Here is an 18,993-nt window from a genome sequence, read left to right as displayed (position 1 = left end):
TATTTAAAGTGATTTATTGATTGAATGGGTGAATGAATTATTGCATAAAGAAGAGATAAAAGTTAAGTTCTCATTGTACAAAATTTTCAGTGGAAGTCATATCTTATATATGAAATAAGAGACTTTATAGTTTCAAGACTTTGAAGAATGCATTATTTAAAATGTTTTTCCTTAAACAGTAAATGCCTTATAAAAATATATTCCATATCTACTTTCAAAAGTAGATAATTTCTAGTGGTTTTCTGTTCTGCCAGAATAATACCTCTACTATGCACTTGGCAAGAAAGGAGATGAGTATTCCTGATTTTTATGGATATGAATGTGTGTGTGGAGAGGGGGGGGAAGCAAGAAAGAAATCATAAGAGTCAGTGCATTGGGAAACCTTAGGAGTTCAAGGACATCTGGAGTCTCTCCTTTTTTATTTTATTTTTTTAAATTTTATCGAATCACCGTGAGATAGTTTCAAGCTTTCATGTTTGGGTTACAATCTCACAATGATCAAACACCCATCCCTCCACCAGTACACATTCCCCACCACCAATATCCCGAGTACACCCCCCCTTTCCCACCCTCCCCCTGCCTCTATGACAGACAGTATTCCCCATACTCTCTCTCTCTCTACTTTTGGGCATTATAGCTTGCAACACAGACACTGAGAGGCCATCATGTCAGGTCCTTTATCTACTTTTGGCACACATCTCCGGTCCCGACTGATTCCTCCAGCCATCATTTTCTTAGTGACCCCTTCTCTATTCCATCTGCCTTCTCCCCTCTGCTCATGAAGCAGTCTTCCAGCTATGGGGCAATCCCCCTGGCCCTTGCATCTACTGTCCTTGGGTGTCAGCCTCATGTGGTGCTACCCTACACTCCACAAATGAGTGCAGTCCCTCTATGTCTGTCCCTCTCTTTCTGTCTTATTTCACTTGGCATGGTAATCTCTATGTTTATCCATTTATAAGCAAATTTCTTGACTTCATCTTTCCTAACACCTGCATAGTATTCCATTGTGTAGATGTACCAAAGTTTCTTTAACCTGTCATCTGCTTTAGGGCACTCGGGTTGTTTCCAGATTTTGGCTATTGTGAACAGTGCTGCAATGAATATATAGGTACAGATGTCATTTCTACTGTGCTCTTTTGCATTCTCAGGATATATTCCCAGAAGTGGTATTGTGGGGTCATATGGAAGCTCAATTTCTCCTTAAAGAGCACTGGACTTGGAGGAGCTATGGCCTCATGGCAGATGAATTCTAATCATAGAAGGCCACACAGAAGAGACCCTTCTTCTGAGGATTCTTAGCGTTAGACTATCCAGGAAGTTGATATTAGATATTGTTTGTATATGCGAGGAAAGTATTTGCCATCATTAGGTAGAATATAAAAATAGTAAAATGTATTGAGGATTTCCTATGTGCCCAGCACTGTGAAATGTAAATCAACATGAAAGATTTTGGGATATAGGGAGAATGCAGCATTAGTAGGTAGAATCTGGTTGTGAAAAGACTTGTGTAACAAGGTTCGTAACTGGTGTCAGACTGATATCATTAACTGATTTCCTTGGGGCTAATAGGAAACATCTATTCGGAAACATACATATCCTTTACTTTAGGAAGTGATTTCAGCCACTATCTATCCATGAACCCAAACAACTGTCCACAAAGCATGGCTTTAAAATTGGCAAATATTAAATTCAAATGCTAGTAATTACCTGCTTTAGTAAGTTTGGGATATTGTCTAATAGGTTTGGGATACATTCTGTACTTTCTATACTAATGCTGATGGTTCTGGTACATAACTCATACTTTGAGTATTAAGACCCTGGCTCACAGATTGTCAGCAAGACTTTCATATGACATCACCTGGGACACTTTATAAACTATTGCTAATGACTGATTCCATGCATATGAACGTTGGCTTAGTGCTTCAGTGTCAATGTCAGGGTGATAGTCTGAGCCTTGGAATTTTAACATCCCTTCCCCCACCCCTAATAACTAACAGTGCCTTAAAAAAGAATGAAAGAAAAAGAAAAAAATCCCAACATATTTATGGTCCACTGAACACAGCCAGAAGTAGCCCCTGAACACCATCTGGTATTACCCTAGACCCCAGGACTGACCCCAAATTCCCAACATGATTCCAATAGGCAGCAAAGATTGAGAACCATCATAGTTAAATCTGAATGCACAGGTAAATTCCTAAAGGGTATTTCTGACACGTTGACAAAGCGCAGCTCTGAGGAGAAAATAATTGAAGAGATGACTTTGGAAAATGAAAGAGCTATCACTTCTGATGGGAATAGAACACTTAACATATTTAAACAAAAATTGCCAAGACATGTAAATGAACTTTCACATTGTAATAGTCGATCATTTAGGCTTTCTATTAATAACTCAACAATTAGGAGTGAAAGTGTGTCCTTTAAACATTTTATGCATCATAATAATGGATTCTTAGTAATTTTTTTTATTTATTAAAGCCACATCTGCTCATGAGAGAAAATTGAAAAAATATAACCCCAAGCCAACTCCTAGAGAAGTGTAACATTTTCATTTATTTTCTTTAATAAATTTTATGCATTCAAACAGTGACTTGATTTTTTTGTGAACTGTGACAGGGATGCATTTTTTTTTAATTTATTTATTTTTAATTAGAGAATCACCGTGAGGGTACAGTTACAGATTTATACACTTTTGTGCTTATACTTCCCTCATACAAAGTTCGGGAACCCATCCCTTCACCAGTGCCCATTCTCCACCACCCGTAAACCCAGCGTCCCTCCCACCCTCCCCAATCCCATCTCCCCCTCACCCCACCCTGCCACTGTGGCAAGGCATTCCCTTCTGTTCTCTCTCTCTAATTAGCTGTTGTGGTTTGCAATAAAGGTGTTGAGTGGCTGCTGTGCTCAGTCTCTAGCCCTCATTCAGCCCGCAACTCCCTTCCCCCACATGGCCTTCAACTACAATGTGATTGCTTCTCTGAGTTGACCTTTCCCCGGAACGTGAGGCCAGCCTCGAAGCCATGGAGTCAACCTCCGGGTACTTATTTCTAGAGTTCTTGGGTGTTAGTCTCCCACTCTGTTATTCTATATACCATAGATGAGTGCAATCTTTCTATGTCTGTCTCTCTCTTTCTGACTCAATTCACTCAGCATGAAACTTTTCATGCCCATCCACTTTTCATGCCATCCACTACAAAATTCTTGACCTCCTTTTTTCTAACAGCTGCATAGTATTCCATTGTATAGATGTACCAAAGTTTCCTCAACCAGTCATCCGTTCTGGGGCATTCGGGTTTTTTCCAGATTCTGGCTATTGTAAACAGTGCTGCGATGAACAAACATGTGCAGATGTTGTTTCGATTGTACTTTTTTGCCTCTCTGGGATATATTCCCAGCAGTGGTATTGCTGGGTCAAATGGGAATTCAATATCTAATTTTTTGAGAGTCGTCCAAATTGTTTTCCAGAAGGGCTGAACCAGTCGGCATTCCCACCAGCAGTGAAGAAGGGTCCCTTTCTCCCCACATCCTCTCCAACAGCGGTTGCTTTTGTTCTTTTGGATGTGTGCTAGTCTCTGTGGTGTGAGGTGGTATCTCATGGTTGTTTTGATCTGCATCTCTCTGATGATTAGTGATGCAGAGCACTTTTTCATGTGCCTTTTGGCCATTCGTATTTCTTCCTTGGTAAAGTTTCTGTTCATTTCTTCGCCCCATTTTTGATGGGGTTGGATGTTTTCTTCTTGTAGAGTTCAAACAGTGCTTTATATATCATTGATATCAACCCCTTATCTGATGGGTATTGTGTAAATATCCTTTCCCATTCTGTGGATAGTCTTTGTATTCTGGTCACTGTATCTCTTGCGGTGCAGAAGCTTTTTAGTTTAATGTAGTCCCATTTGTTGATCTCTGTTTTTACTAGATTGCTTAGTTCCGTGTCACCTTTGAAGATACCTTTATCTTCAATATCGTGGAGGGTTTCGCCGACCTTGTCTTCAATGTACCTTATGGTTTGTGGTCTAATGTTGAGGTCTTTAATCCATTTTGATCTGACTTTTGTGCATGGTGTCAGGTCAAGGTCTAAACCCATTTTTTTGCATGTGGTTGTCCAGTTGTGCCAGCACCATTTGTTAAAGAGGCTTTCCTTGCTCCATTTCACATATCTTGCTCCCTTATCAAAGATTAGATGATCATACATTTGGGGTTGCGTGTAAGGGTATTCCACCCTGTTCCATTGGTCTACGGCTCTGCCTTTGTTCCAGTACCATGCTGTTTTAATTGTTACTGCTTTGTAGTAAAGATTGAGGTTGGGGAGGGTGATAACTCCCATCGTCTTTTTCCCAAGAATTGTTTTAGCTATCCTTGGACGTCTGTTGTTCCATATGAATTTTAGGATTGCTTGATCCATTTCTTTGAAGAATGTCATGGGTATACTTATAGGGATCGCGTTGAATCTGTATAATGCTTTGGGGAGTATTGCCATTTTGACAACATTGATTCTCCCTATCCACGAGCAGGGTATATGTTTCCATTTCCTCATGTCCTCTTTGATTTCATGGAGTAGCGTTTTGTAGTTTTCTTTGTAGAGGTCTTTTACTTCCTTGGTTAAGCTGATTCCGAGGTACTTGATTTTCTGGGGCACGATTGTGAATGGGATTGCTTTTTTTATGTCCCTTTTCTCTGCCTCATTGTTTGCATATATGAAGGCCATGGATTTTTGGGTATTGATTTTGTAGCCTGCAACTTTACTGTATAAGTCTATTGTTTCTAAGAGTTTCTTAGTACACGTTTTAGGCTTCTCTAGATATAGTATCATGTCGTCTGCAAATAGTGAGAGTTTGATTTCTTCCTTTCCTATCTGGATGCCCTTAATCTCTTTTTCTTGTCTAATAGCTATCGCAAGTACTTCCAGTACTATATTGAAGAGGAGTGGTGAGAGTGGGCATCCTTGTCTTGTGCCTGATCTCAGAGGAAAGGCCCTTAGTTTTTCCCCGTTGAGGATTATGCTTGCCGTAGGCTTGTGATAGATGGCTTCGACTATCTTGAGGAAAGTTCCTCCAAACCCCATTTTGACGAGGGTTTTCATCATGAAAGGATGTTGGATCTTGTCAAATGCTTTCTCTGCATCTATTGATATGATCATATGGTTTTTATCTTTACTTTTGTTGATATGCTCGATTATGTTGATTGATTTCTGAATGTTAAACCATCCTTGCATCCCCGGGATGAATCCCACTTGGTCGTGATGTATGATCTTTTTGATGAGTTGTTGGATCCTATTTGCCAGTATTTTGTTGAGGATCTTCGCATCGGTGTTCATCAGGGATATTGGTCTGTAATTTTCTTTCTTAGTGGTGTCTTTGTTTGCTTTTGGTATTAGGGAGATGTGTGCTTCATAGAAACTGTTTGGGAGATTTCCTGTTTTTTCAATTTCCTGGAAAAGTTTGAGGAAAACAGGCAGCAGGTCTTCTTTAAATGTTTGGAAGAATTCGCCAGTGAAACCATCTGGGCCTGGGCTTTTGTTTTTGGGGAGGTTTTTGATCACAGCTTCAATTTCCTTAACATTGATGGGTCTATTCAGGTATTCCAAGTCTTCTTTGTTCAGTCTTGGGAGATTGTAAGAATCGAGGAATCCATCCATTTCTTTTAGGTTCTCCTGCTTTGTGGCATATAGACTTTCGAAGTAGTCTCTAATGATCTTTTGAATCTCACTGGTTTCTGTTATGATGTCCCCCTTTTCATTTCTGATTCGATTTATTAGGGTTCTTTCTCTTTCTTTCTTTGTGAGTCTTGCTAGCGGTTTATCAATCTTGTTTATTTTCTCGAAGAACCAGCTCTTTGTTTCATTGATCTTTCGGATTGTCTTTTTGGTTTCCATGTCATTAATTTCTGCTCTAATTTTTATTATTTCTTTCCTTCGATCTGGTTTGGGTTCCCTTTTCTGGTCCTTTTCTAAGGTCTTGAGTCGTGAATTCAGGCTGTCTATGTGGGCCCTTTCTTCCTTCCTGAGGAATGCTTGGAGAGCTATAAATTTTCCCCTTAGCACGGCTTTAGCTGTGTCCCATTGGTTTTGGCAGCTCGTGTCTTCATTCTCATTTGTTTCTAAGTATTTTTTGATTTCTTCCTTGATTTCTTTCCTGACCCACTCATTATTCAACATTGAATTGTTTAATTTCCAAGTGTTTGACTTGATTCTCCATGTCAGTGAGTGGTTAGCTTCTATCTTCAGCGCATCGTGGTCTGAAAAGATGGTTGATACAATTTCTATTTTTCCGATTCTATTGACGTATGTTCTGGGGCCCAATACATGGTCTATTTTAGAAAATGTTCCGTGTGCACTGGAAAAGAATGTGTATTCTTTCTTTTGGGGGTGTAAGGCCCTGTATAGGTCTATTAGGCCTCTCTCTTCAATTTCTTCTTTCAGAGTCAGTGTTTCCTTGTTGAGTTTTGTTCTTGTCGATCTATCTAGAGGCGATAAGGCCATAATGAAGTCTCCGACTACTATTGTGCTGTTAGTGATGTCCTCTTTGAAGTCTGCTAGGAGTTGTTTTAAATATTTAGCTGGTAGCTCATTAGGTGCATATATGTTTAAGAGTGTGATTTCTTCCTGTTGAACATATCCCTTGATAAACAGAAAATGACCTTCGCTGTCCCTTTTAATCTTTTTCAACCTGAAATCTATGTTGTCGGATATTAGGATGGCCACTCCAGCTTTTTTACGGGGGTTGTTTGCTTGGAGGATTGTTTTCCATCCTTTGACTTTGAGTCTATGTTTACTCTGTTTGTTCAGGTGTGTTTCTTGCAGGCAGCAGAATGATGGGTTTAATTTCTGGATCCATTTTGCCACTCTGTGTCTCTTTATGGGTGCATTTAGGCTGTTGACATTGAGAGAGATTATTGTGATAGGATTTTGAATCCTATTTCTGTGGTATTTGTTGTTTTTATTTGGCTCCACCTTGTCTTACAGTAGCCCCTTTAGACCTTCTTTCAAGTTTGGTTTTGAGTCTATGAAGGACCTGAGCTGTTGTTTATCCGAGAAGTAGTGTATGGTTCCTTCGAGTTTGAGTGAGAGTTTAGCCGGATAAAGTATTCTTGGTGAGGCATTCATTTCATTGAGTCTTTTCACTATGTCCCACCATTGTCTTCGGGCTCGGAGGGTTTCCTCTGACAGGTCTGCTGTAAATCTGAGGGGTGCTCCTTTGTATGTAATTTCCTTCTTTGACCTTGCTGCTTGCAGAATTGTGTCTCTATCCATAGCATCCGTCATTCTGACTATGATATGCCTTGGAGTCTTTTTATTCGGGTCTCTTTTTGCTGGTACTCTTCGGACTCCTTGTATCTGGATGCCTGCCTTGTCCAGCTCTGGGAATTTCTTAGCAATGATATCTTTGACTGTGTTTTTTTCATTGGGGTTGCTTCCCTGCGGTTCTGGTACTCCAATGATTCTTATGTTGTTCCTCTTGAAGTCATCCCCCAGGGCTCTGATTCGCTCTATAGCCATTTTGAGGTCTTTGGCCATGATTTGTTGTTGTCTATAAGCTTTCTGCAGCTCATCTTCCAGGTCGCTGATTCTTTCTTCAGCTGTAGTCATTCTACTGTTGAGGGCATCTAGTGAGATTTTTATTTCATCTACCAATTCCTTTATTTGTGAAACTTCCGTTAGAAGGTTTGAAATTTCTGCTCTCATTTCTGCTCTCATTTCTTCCTGGATTTTCTTGGTAGACCGTTCCAGCGCTTCATTCATCTCCTCCCTTAGTTTATTGGATGTCTGTTCCATGGTTGCTTGGAGTAGGTCGACTCTCCTACAGATCTCCTCTCTAAATTGTTTATCTGAGAGGTCATAGATGTGAGTAGCCCCCATTGATGTTTCTGGAATTTTTTCTTCTCCCTCTCTTGGTGGAGGGGATTTTCGCTGCTTCTTCATATTGTTACGGAAGTATAGAGTTGGAGCTCTGTAGTTATTTGTTCCTTTTTCTTCTTGTGGAAAGAAGGTTTTCTGATCGTGCTAAACTTCCCTTATTAACTGACAGCTTTTATAGTGTCAGACTAAGCTAATGGCTATTTTGCGTGTTAGAGATCGCAAAAGTGAATTTTCAAAAAAATACAAGTACCGAGTGAGCTGAGGTAACAATGAATAACTGCAGCCACGTTAGCATTGGCCACTCTGAGAGGAGGCCACGCCCACTTTTAGACCACGCCCACTAACACACGGGACACGCCCCCAGTGTCTTCCTGCGAGGGCGGGCCACAGTTAGGGGGCCCGGGGAGGAGCCGGGGCGCAGAGGACACGGGCTGGGGCGGCTGGAAGGTCTCGGGGAGTCCAGGCGGCGGGAAGCGGGGCGTGGGAGGGCGTGGCCGAGGGTCTGGGAAGGTACCTGCGAGGGCGGGCCGCAGTTAGGGGGCCCGGGGAGGAGACAGTGATGCATTTTTATTAATATTATCTTAAAACTAAATTTTTAGTGGCTCCATTTCTCATGTTTATCTAGTACTTAATTATTTTTAAGTCAATATGGAACATAAGTAATATCTTCTGTTCTTTGGCAGAATATCACAGCACATTTTATAGAAGAACTTAAATAATTTTATTAGGTTGCCATCCTCTCTCATGTCTAAAGCCAAAGACCTATAGTGAAGTCTAAAATAACAATTATATCACTCTAAAAATGACAGCACAACAAAGTTATGATACAGGAATATTTCTGTTATTAGTGGCTTTGGATTTATTTTCATTTTAGACAAATGGGGTTTAACTTAAAAGCACATAGCAATTTCTTATCTTGCTTGTACATCTAGTAGCTAATTTGAATGTTGGAACGGCTGCCAAATAGATATACAGAAATTGCTCAAGACCTGACAGATACTTAAAATAGCTCAAGCTAAGGGATGGAAATAGCCTTTGGCAGAAAAGGTGTAATCAGCTTTGCATTAGGTTGTTTTAAGGAGGAATTTTTATCTTTATTATTGCTAGCAATTATTGAATAGTAGCTCTTGTTGTTTAGTTTGATAGGGTGCTAGTGATGGCTTTTTACAATTTACTAAGTCTAGCAGTTGGTGGCTTCATTTAAGCTCCCTATTTCACAGTCATAAACTAATCAGTGATGAAATTTTGAAAATGACATTGTGAACATAATTATTATTTTTCATTTGATAATTTTAAGACATATCACTATTGGGAATTAGGTATCATCTCATTCAAGAACTTATTGCAAATTTAAATTTTGTATTATTTTATTCATATATTATACTTCATTATACCATATATGCAATTCGTTATATGTATATTTGTATATATTTTACATGTTTTGAGATTAAAATGCTATTGTATTTATATAACATTTCTAGCTCATATATCGGTTCAACAAAAGTTTTTGAGGTCTCTATTATGTATCTTTTTAATTGCCTCTTAGTATTTTCTTTTTATCCCTGTATTATACCTCAATATACCATTATTGATGAGTATTAGAATAAATTTACATTTCTTTTTTACTAAAATAATGCTCTAAGCATCTACTCTTTTCTGTATAGCAGTTTTTTTTAGTGAATATACCTAAGATCAGATGCAATTGCAGGATCATATATATAGACATGTCATATATTTTGCTAGATAGTACCAAATTTTAAACCAAATTGTCTGATGCAATTTATAATCTCCATCAGCATTAAATGACAGTTTGCATTGGTGTACATCTTCATTAACTCTTGGTTCAATGAAGCCTTTCATTTTATGTGAACCTAGTGGATGCAAATATTGTATCTAATGGTGCTTTAATAGGATATATAAGTTTTTGGGTTTGGGGGCCATACTCAGCTGTGCTTAGGATTTAACTCCTGGTTCTGTGCTCAGGATACTCTAGGTGGGGCTCAGGGGCTATATAGGCCAACCTGGGTTGGCCACATGCAAGGTAGGCACTCTACCTGCTGCACTATTGCTCTGGTTCCTAAGATAAACTTTTAATAGAATTCATCTCACAGATTATTATGTTGTTACTCTGAACATTGGTCAGTGAATTTTACTAGCGCATAAATTGCTTTTTAATATGAGTTGCCTTTAATAATTTTTCCTATATTTATAGCAGATTTTAACATAAGAACTAACCCTACCAGTTAGTTATATGTGTTACAAAAATTTTTCCTACTCTGTTCTTGTTAATGTTTGGCTATATATTTTGATACTTAGAAAATTTAAATTTTAATGTAGTTAAATTTTAACTTTATAATTTTCAAAGAAATTTCTTTTTAAAGATTATATCTTCTATCTTTCTATGTCTTGAATTCATCTGTGGAATATAAAATAACAGAATGAGAGACTAACACCCAAGAATAGTAGAGATAAGGACCAGGAGATCTACTCCATGGCTTGGAAGCCAGCCTCAAATGCTGGGGGGAAAGGCAGCTCAGATAGAGAAGGGACCACCAAGTAAAGGGTGTTTGGAGGACCAACTCGGGTTGAGAGATGAGAGCCTAAAGGAGACAACAGATAAAACACAGTGGCCACTCAATGCCTCTAGTGCAAACTACAACACCCAAAAGGAAAGAGAGAACAAAAGGGAATGCCCTGCCACAGAGGCGGGGTGGGGTGGGGGTGGTGGGAGGGAGGAATACCTGGATCATTGGTGGTAGAGAATGGGCACTGGTAGAGGGATGGGTGCTCGATCATTGTACGACAGAAATGAAAGCACAAAAATTTGTAAGTATGTAACTGTACCCATGGTGATTTACTAAAAAAAAAAAAACAAAAAAAAAGAGTATATCTCTAGTTCCTTCTGAGGTTTTGCTTTTTGGTACAGGGGTTAAGACCTTGCACACAGCCTACCCTGGTTTGATCCCTGTCACCCCTTACGAACCGTCATAGCACCCCTATGAGCAGCACCAGGAGTCACCCATAAATATAGAGTCAGCAGTAAGCTCTGAATACTGTTGGGTGTGGCCCAGGAACAAAATAAGCAAATAAGGTTTTGCTTTTCTACATTTAAATATCATCTACTAAATTTATTTTTTGGTGAATAGTATGAAGTATGGATTCAGTTTTTGTCCTGTATTGCAAACCAGTTATTCCTTGCCATTTATTAAAATGTCATTTTTCTACCAAACTGCCATACCACCTCTATCATATATAAAGTTATTCTATGCTCATAGATCTGTTTCTGATATGAGTACTTAGTTCAATTTATGTGCTTATCTATCTCTGAATCCGTATTACTCTTAGATACTATTCTAAATTCAAATAAGTTTTCATATCTTGCAAAGCAAGGCATTCATTCTAGTTCTTTTTTTTCAAATAATTCTAGATATCTTTGTTTTTTATTCTTGAATATTAATTTTGAAATCAGCTTCTTAAGTCTCATGAAAATTCAGTTGAAATCTCGATCAGAATTACATAGGATTTATTGATCAGTACATGAAATTGAGACCTTTAAAATATTGAATGTTCCTAACCATGAGTATTATCTATTTCCATTTACTTAGACTTTTATTGCCTTTCAGTAACTTTAATTTTAAAATGAAAGTTTTAGTTTTTATTTATTTTTATACAAATGTTGTTACTTGTACCTCTGATAAACTTTATGTTTTTATTGGTGTTACTAATTTTTATTTTCAGAAATTAACTTCCCTAACCCTGGTCTTTAAAGATGCTGTTTATTTTTGTGTATTGTTTAAATGTCCAGAAACCTTGCATTTATAGAATAATAAATAAAAAGGACATTTCTCATTTATTCGAATATCTAGTAGCATTCTTTTTTTTAAAACTTTTTATTAAATCACCATGTGGAAAGTTACAAAGTTCGCAGGTTTATATGTCAGTTATACAATATTCAAACACCCATCCCTTCACCAGTGCCCATATTCCACCACCAGAAACCCCTGTATACCCCCCGCCCTCACCCCCTACCCCCTACTGTATAACTAATGAATTTCACTTCATTTTTTCTTTACCTTGATTACATTCCATAATTCAACACAAAACTCACTATAGTTGTTAGAGTTTCCAAGCAAGAGAGACAGACCTACTACATTTGATAATTAGTTTTTCATTGCTGGAAATGAAGAGATATGTAGCCCCACTGCTACAAGTACATAATTCTCTCTCTCTCTCTCTCTCTCTTTTTTCCCTTTGTCCTTTTCCCTTTTTTTTTTTCCTTTTTCCCCCTCATCCTCCTTCCAGCGCCTCATAGTATGGTGTACGCCACGCCGTGTCGGCCAGCATGGGGCTTTTGCTTAGTTCACAGTCCAGAGAGCTGGCTGCTACATTAAAAACATTCAACATTTCAACAAAAACTTACTGTTATTATTTGGAGTTTCCCCCCCCAAGTCAGACCTGTTCAAAAGGAACCGTTTCACATTGCTGGCAATTATAAATGTTAAGTCGGTTTTGAATTTCTGTATAAAGTCCAGGGAAAATACTGCCAGATGCTGGAACCCCAATTCCTAAAGCTGTCTCTGGTTCCTGCTCGTTGCACATCCACCGGCTCTGCAGAGGCATGGGCACCCGGGCCGAAAACCCGGCCGGCGGGAGTGGAGCCCCGGCCCTGGCGGGGGCTGGCCCTGTATCCCGCGGCTGTTTCAAATTCAAAGCACACATTTTTTTTTTTCCTCGCACCAAAAATTCATACCTTCTCAACGGACCCACAAAATGTCGGACACCACGCCATCTCCCAGAGGGGAGAGAGACCAAGAAGGAAGGTTATTTCCTCCATTAGCCGGCGTGGGGCAAAAGCTTAGTTCACAGTCTCCATACATGGGTGCAAGCACTTGCTGGAACCCCAATTCCTAAAGCTGTCTCTGGTTCCCGCTCGTTGCACATCCACCGGCTCTGCAGAGACATGGGCACCCGGGCCGAAAACCCAGCCGGCCAGAGCCGAGCCCCGGCCCTAGCGGGGGCTCTATCTAGTAGCATACTTAAGGCATGAATAACTTTTAATAGTTTTTCTGAATACAAATGTAACACATGTTCATTCTTTAGAAAAATCTGAGCATAGCCAGAGACAATCCTTGTAAAGTTTTTACTTTGTTTATTTTATCTTGGTTGCTATCGACTTTTCTTTGGTCCTTGTAAAAAAACCTTTTGATTATAAAATAACAAACTTAGGAAAGTATAATTACCCTCCGTGTTTTAACCTTCCAGTTTCCAAAATTACCAACTCATAGTGAAACCTATCAGTATATTACCTCCTTCCTACTCCAAGATATCCCTTCTAGATTGAAACAAACCTCAAACATCATTTAATTACTTCTGCAAGTGGTTCAGAATGTATGTCTAAACAGGGGTTCTCAATTTGTAATACCCATATCAGCAGCCTCAGCATCTGGGAACTAGCAGGAAACGCTAATTTTCTGATTGTTTTGAATCTGAAACCTTGGAGATTGGTCCTAAGTTAATTTTTAATTGACTTCCTGTTTATGCTGATGTTCATTCAAGCTTAAGAAGTCCTTTACTAAACACAAGAGCATTTGGGGAAAAATAACCTCAGTATCATTGGCAGATTTAAATCACAATTCCTTTATATCAGTCAGTGTTCAAATTTCTTTAGAGCTTTGGTTTGCTTCATTTAAATTTGGGGGAATAATACTTTGTAGGTAAGTTTGATACTTCCATCATGAGGCTTATAATACCTGACGTCCTTACTTTTTGTGCAGTTAGTAGATACTTATGATCACTTTCCAGAGTCATTGTATTTTTAAAGTCACAGAATAATAATATTCCAACTCTCTTTTCATCTTCATTTATTGCTAGAATACTTCTAAAATTTTCTTCTTCCTGTTTCATGAGCTGGAGTAGAAGGCAGCTGGAATAGAGAAGGGATCACTAAGTCAGTGATGGTGGGATGAATCGTTTGGGATGGGAGATGTGTGCTGAAAATAGATAAAGGACCAACGTGATAGCCTCTCAGTATCTATATTGCAAACCATAATGCCCAAAAGTAGAGAGAGAATATGGGGGAAATTGTCTGCCATAGAGGCAGGGGAAGGGTTGGGAAGTGGGGGTATACTGGGCACATTGGGGGTGAAGAATGTGCACTGGTGGAGGGATGGGTGTTCGATCATTTTAAGACTGATACTCAAACACGAAAGCTTTGTAACTGTATCTCACAGTGATTCAATAAAAAATTTCTTTTTGACTATTTGGCTACTTTGAGATAAGTGTTTATTAGGAAAAGTGAGATAAATGATTGTTTCCCCCCCTTATTTCCCAGTTTTTAAAATAATTAGTTGTTTTCTTAGCATTAATTTAATTATATTTGATGCACTTTAATTATTGTTATTATTCTATTGTTGCCCTTTTCCTTATAATTGAGTTCTTTATATAAATTCTGTCTTTGTTCAGAGTATTAAAAGTCAAGTCATTTCTCCATTTCCCCTCCCAGTAACAACAATTTTCAATTATCTCGCTTAATTAGTTCGATATGTATAACTTGCTTATCATTTTGTTTTCAGTTTTTAGTACTATCTATGAACTTTCCATTACTGTAGATGAAGATTTAGCTCTCCTGAATCCTGCCTTACAAACCACTCATATTTGCCCATCATCTCTCATCTTTCATCTTCATTTGGTTGCAGCAAAAATTATGGGTTTCCATTATAAACAACTAAATACTCTTACAACTGAGCCTCAAGAAGCAATGGAGTTAGGCCAGTGGCAGTTGTGGGGTGTGGGTATGGCTGTTGCTGGGGTTTTGGCAGGGTAGAGACTTGGCCTATCCCCTTTAGAAGGCTAGATAGAGTTTTTATCTCGGACACTGGTGTATTCATAAATTTTAGTGGCTTGGCTTGCATCTCTTCAGAGATTTAGTGATGAGTTTACAAGACAGTGACTGTGGGATGTGGGTGTGACTGCTGGGGCTTCTGGAAGTATGGGGGTGTCCTTTATTATTTTTAACAACTTTTAACTTTATCTGGAGTTAATTTTCATTGTGTATTGGCTTGTTTAATTTTCTGTATTACTATTATTATTCCCGCTTCTCTTCATTATTGTTGCAGTGACTGAGGGTCACTCACTCCTGGCTCTGATTCTTGCAGTTAGCTGTTATGCTTGCCATGGGATACACATCAGATTAAAGTGTTTATTAACTTAGCTGTGGTGCTAATCAGGGGTTACACTTCTTTTTAGTTCTCTTGCTTGCACACATTCAGGTTATATTACTCTCCAGAGACTGTGTTGTATTCACACACAGGCTAGCCAGAGGACTCCCTGGCTATGGTGAGTTCACATCTTCTTCAGTTGTGGTTCTTGCTGGAGATAGTACCCCTTTAGTTGTAATGTTTACACACACCAAGTTCCAGTGTGGCCAGAAATGGCCTACCACATGAGGTATGAATCATAGTGAACAGAGCTGCTAGGTGCAAAATAGAAGAACCATTGGAACCAGGGGTTAAATCCAGTTTTCACTTTGTAAGATGGATGCTGTAAGTCACAAAATTATCCCCTAGATCCCAAATTTTCTACAACCCCACCATCCCATTAGTTGTTCAGATATCTCTTCACATTTTACATAAGTCAGGTTTTCTCTTCGTTTGAACATCTTGAGTAACCTCTCTGAAGTCTTCCAGCTTACTCCAACATGGACTAATGGAGATCTACTCCCAGTGGACACCTGTCATTCTGTCATTTCCCTGGTCCATCAGCCTTGAATTTCTGTAACTTCTATAGTTACATCAATTGTTCTCTGTATTTTCATATCATTTTCATTGATTTATTATTCCCTCATTTTGATGAAGCTTGTCTTAGTAGGATCCTGAAAAAAGATACATAGGAGTAAATTTACCCACCCCCCAAAAGAGTAAATTTGGCAGGACATTTCTTGCACACGAAATATTTTCATTCCTCTCTTTCACTTCATTGATAATTGAAGAGTAGTCTAGTTTAACACTTAACCTTGGAATCCTGATGGCATTTTCCCATTGCCTTCTACCTGTTAGGTTACTATTGGAAGAACTGCAAGAACTTCAGATATTCTAATCTATGATCTTTAAATATACATATATATTTAATTTGGGGGTTTTGGGTGACACCCAGTTGTACTCAGGGTTTCTGATTCTGCTCAGGGATCATCCCTTGCAGGACTTGGGACAATATGGGGTGCTAGGGATTAAACCCAGATTGGGTGCATACAAGGCAGGAATCCTACCCACTAAATTTTGTTCTGGCCCCTATTCTCTGGTATTTTTATTTAAGTAGCTTATTCCTTTCTTTAGAAGCAAGTGCTATTTCTCTTTTTCCTCTAGGGTTCTGAACTTTAGTGGTGATATATGTTGGTGTGAGTCTGTTAGCATGAAAGTAGATTTTCCTCCACTGGTGGTTTCTTGAGAATTATATGAAAGATTTGCATAGAAAACTCAGTAGATGAAAAGTTACAGATAAAGTTTCAAGGGTCCAGATCCCTCCCCAGATGTCCAGGCTTCCCTTTTACCCATGAATGACATCACTAGTCCTATCCATGATGCTGCATGGTTCCGTTAACACCTTCCCTGTCCTGTCCCATGCAGTCTACTAGCCTCCTGTGAATGAAGTCACTGGTTCTGACCGATGCTGCCCTGTCTCATGAATGACTTCCTTGTCTTTTCCCTTCTCTGCTCTATCTAGTGTATGCTTTCCTTTTCTCTGGTCATGGTCATGTGCACGTGGGTGAGACTGCTGTGCAAAGTACCTTGTCACTACCTAGGCATTCGAGCCCTGCCTGAACCTGAGCTTTCCCGGGCATCTGAGCCCTGCCCATACCTGCCCCTTTCTGGCCCTGACTGGCCCACTTGCACTGGGCCCTGTGTCTGGGCATGCTGCCCTACCTGATACCCAGGGGTCTGGGAGAGAGGACAGAGTCCAGAGAGGATGTACTCAGAGAGAGAGAGAGATGGGACTGGGGGTTTCCTTTAATCTGCTGCCAAATCCTACCCTCAGCCATCCCATTCTACATTCTGATTGACTACATGTTCTTGGGTATAGATTTTTTCATTTTAATTTTAATTTTATTTTTTTTGAGGACTCCACCTACGATGATTTTATTATAAATATGCTCTATTGGGATAAACGAACAATGCGTCCAACGCTATCTGCAAACATGTTCTGAGTAATAAAAGGCAGAATGGAACGAGGGATCACTGGGAAGTAGAGATAAGTAGCAAAGACACCTGCACGCCATGCTCAGCAGCTTCCCCCCAAGAAGTCACAGAAGTTTAGCAGGGAGGACCCCGTTTCCCAAGAGCCACTCCTTTTCAATGGGCTCCGAGCTGGGTGGTCTACTGTGAACTGCTCCTCTCCTCAGTCCTAGGAAGTCGAGCAGGAATGTGGTTGTCTCCAGGTCACAACCCTACCATGGCTCATGATTCTCTTGGTGACTCAGCTCGGCCAGTGCTGGACACTACTTCCCGGGTGCCATGTCCGAGTAGTCCTTCAGCACTCCCGCCAAGTGCTCGTTATGTGTCTTAAAGCGCCGCTTCTTCTGCGAAGCAGGCTTTTTCCTTCTCTGGATCGGGGCCACTTTCTTTGGTCCAGAGTCCTGCATGGAAGAAATACCCTGACGTTTCAGATACTCTTCGATTTTCTCCTCATCCATGGAATCCACAGTGACACTCCTCCACAGTTTCTGAAACTCTTCATCTACAGAAAATTGGCAGCTCTTGTCATTGAAGAAAAGGATTTTCTTCTTATCAGGTCGATTTACAAATAGTATCTGGTCCCCTAAGGCCTTGACAGCTTTCTGGGAATTGGGCAGTCCTTCCTCTATGTCTTCTAGAAGAATTCCTCCCAAGCCTCGCTGGTCATGCTGATCTAAAAGCCGAAGCAGGGCCTTCTTATCTTTCAAATTGTACTTGGGCTTGAAGGCATACTTCCCATTTACTACTTCAATTTTGGGATTATTGACTAAAGCCTCACTCATAAGCCACTGCTTCTGCTTGAGTCCAATATCTAAATGCTGTGTTTCATCCAAAATTTCTTCCAAAGTTAGAGGATGTGTATCTCCTCTCTGGTGCCGTGTTTTCATGTAATTCACAATCTTAGCAAGAACACCAAACTTATATCCAGAGCTTCCTGATAGAGATTTGAAGTTAAACGATCCGTTGCTATGATCAGAATTTTGTTTAGAGCCTGATGAACCTCCATGATCTGGTTTTGCTTTCTTCTTCTTTGATGATGATGATGATGAGCTAGCAGTTACTGATCTTTTTTCAATGACAGGAGTGGAAAGAGCTCGTTTTTTGAATAGCTCCCGTTCTCTCAGCAGGCTTGGATCCATAATGCTGAGCCGCAGAGCCGCCGTCCCCCGGTTCTCCGGAGCGCGCCGCCGGTTCAGGCTCTTGGCGCGGATGGCGGCGGAGACGACCCGGGAGCCGCCGCAACAACTTCCGGACCCAGCGCGGGACGCTCCGATTTTTTAATTTTTTTAAAAAAAATTTAATTTAATTTTATTGAATTACCATGACAAAAATTACAAAGCTTTCAGGTTTAAGTCTCAGTAATATAATGATCAAACCCCTATCCCTTCACCAGTGCACATGTTCTACCACCAAGAACCCCAATATACCCCCCTCCCGCCCCCACCCCCTGACCTGAGTAGCTAATGATCTTCACTTTATTCTCTCTATACTTTGAATACATTCAATATTTTAAGAGAGAACTCACTATTATTATTTGGAATTTTCCCCCAACAGTCAAACCTGCTGAGAAGGCATCATTTGATAATTTGTTTTCCATTGCTGATAATGAAGATTACAGCCGCGCAGTTTTAGATTTCTGTTATTTTAGCTCAGTTCACACACAGTCTAGATGTATTCCTATCAGAAGCCATGGGGTGCCAAAATGGGTTAGTAAACCTCCCGGATCATAGTCTTTAAGGAGAAGAGGAGCTGTGCGTGTGCGGCTGCTCCGGATCTCATCTGGGCGGAGAGCGTGCCGGTAACACCCCCATCCCATGATCTCTTGCACTCCACGTCACTGTGAGCTCACACCTCTGGGTTGTGAGTTCTAGGAAATGGCGGATGCCACATGGGCTTTGCTGCTGCCACTGCTGC

General features: G+C 39.9%; 1 protein-coding gene across 1 annotated transcript; it reads right to left on the bottom strand.

Annotated features, from left to right (window-relative positions):
• Window positions 1-16,959: 16,959 nt before the first annotated feature.
• LOC129400022 (general transcription factor IIE subunit 2-like) lies at window positions 16,960-18,343 on the bottom strand. The gene has a single exon (XM_055122411.1). It carries the CDS (start codon window positions 18,216-18,218, stop codon window positions 17,343-17,345), a length of 876 nt encoding a protein of 291 aa, XP_054978386.1. The 5' UTR covers window positions 18,219-18,343; the 3' UTR covers window positions 16,960-17,342.
• Window positions 18,344-18,993: the final 650 nt, after the last annotated feature.

This window comes from Sorex araneus, chromosome X (assembly GCF_027595985.1).
Source record: "Sorex araneus isolate mSorAra2 chromosome X, mSorAra2.pri, whole genome shotgun sequence".
Classification (NCBI taxonomy): Eukaryota; Metazoa; Chordata; class Mammalia; order Eulipotyphla; family Soricidae; genus Sorex; species Sorex araneus.
The sequence above is the reverse complement of the archived record's forward strand: the minus strand, read 5'-3'. Positions and strand labels throughout refer to the sequence as shown.

Excerpts from the sequence above, each read along its gene's own strand:
- LOC129400022 (XM_055122411.1), bottom strand. The coding sequence starts at position 18,218 with ATGGATCCAAGCCTGCTGAGAGAACGGGAGCTATTCAAAAAACGAGCT.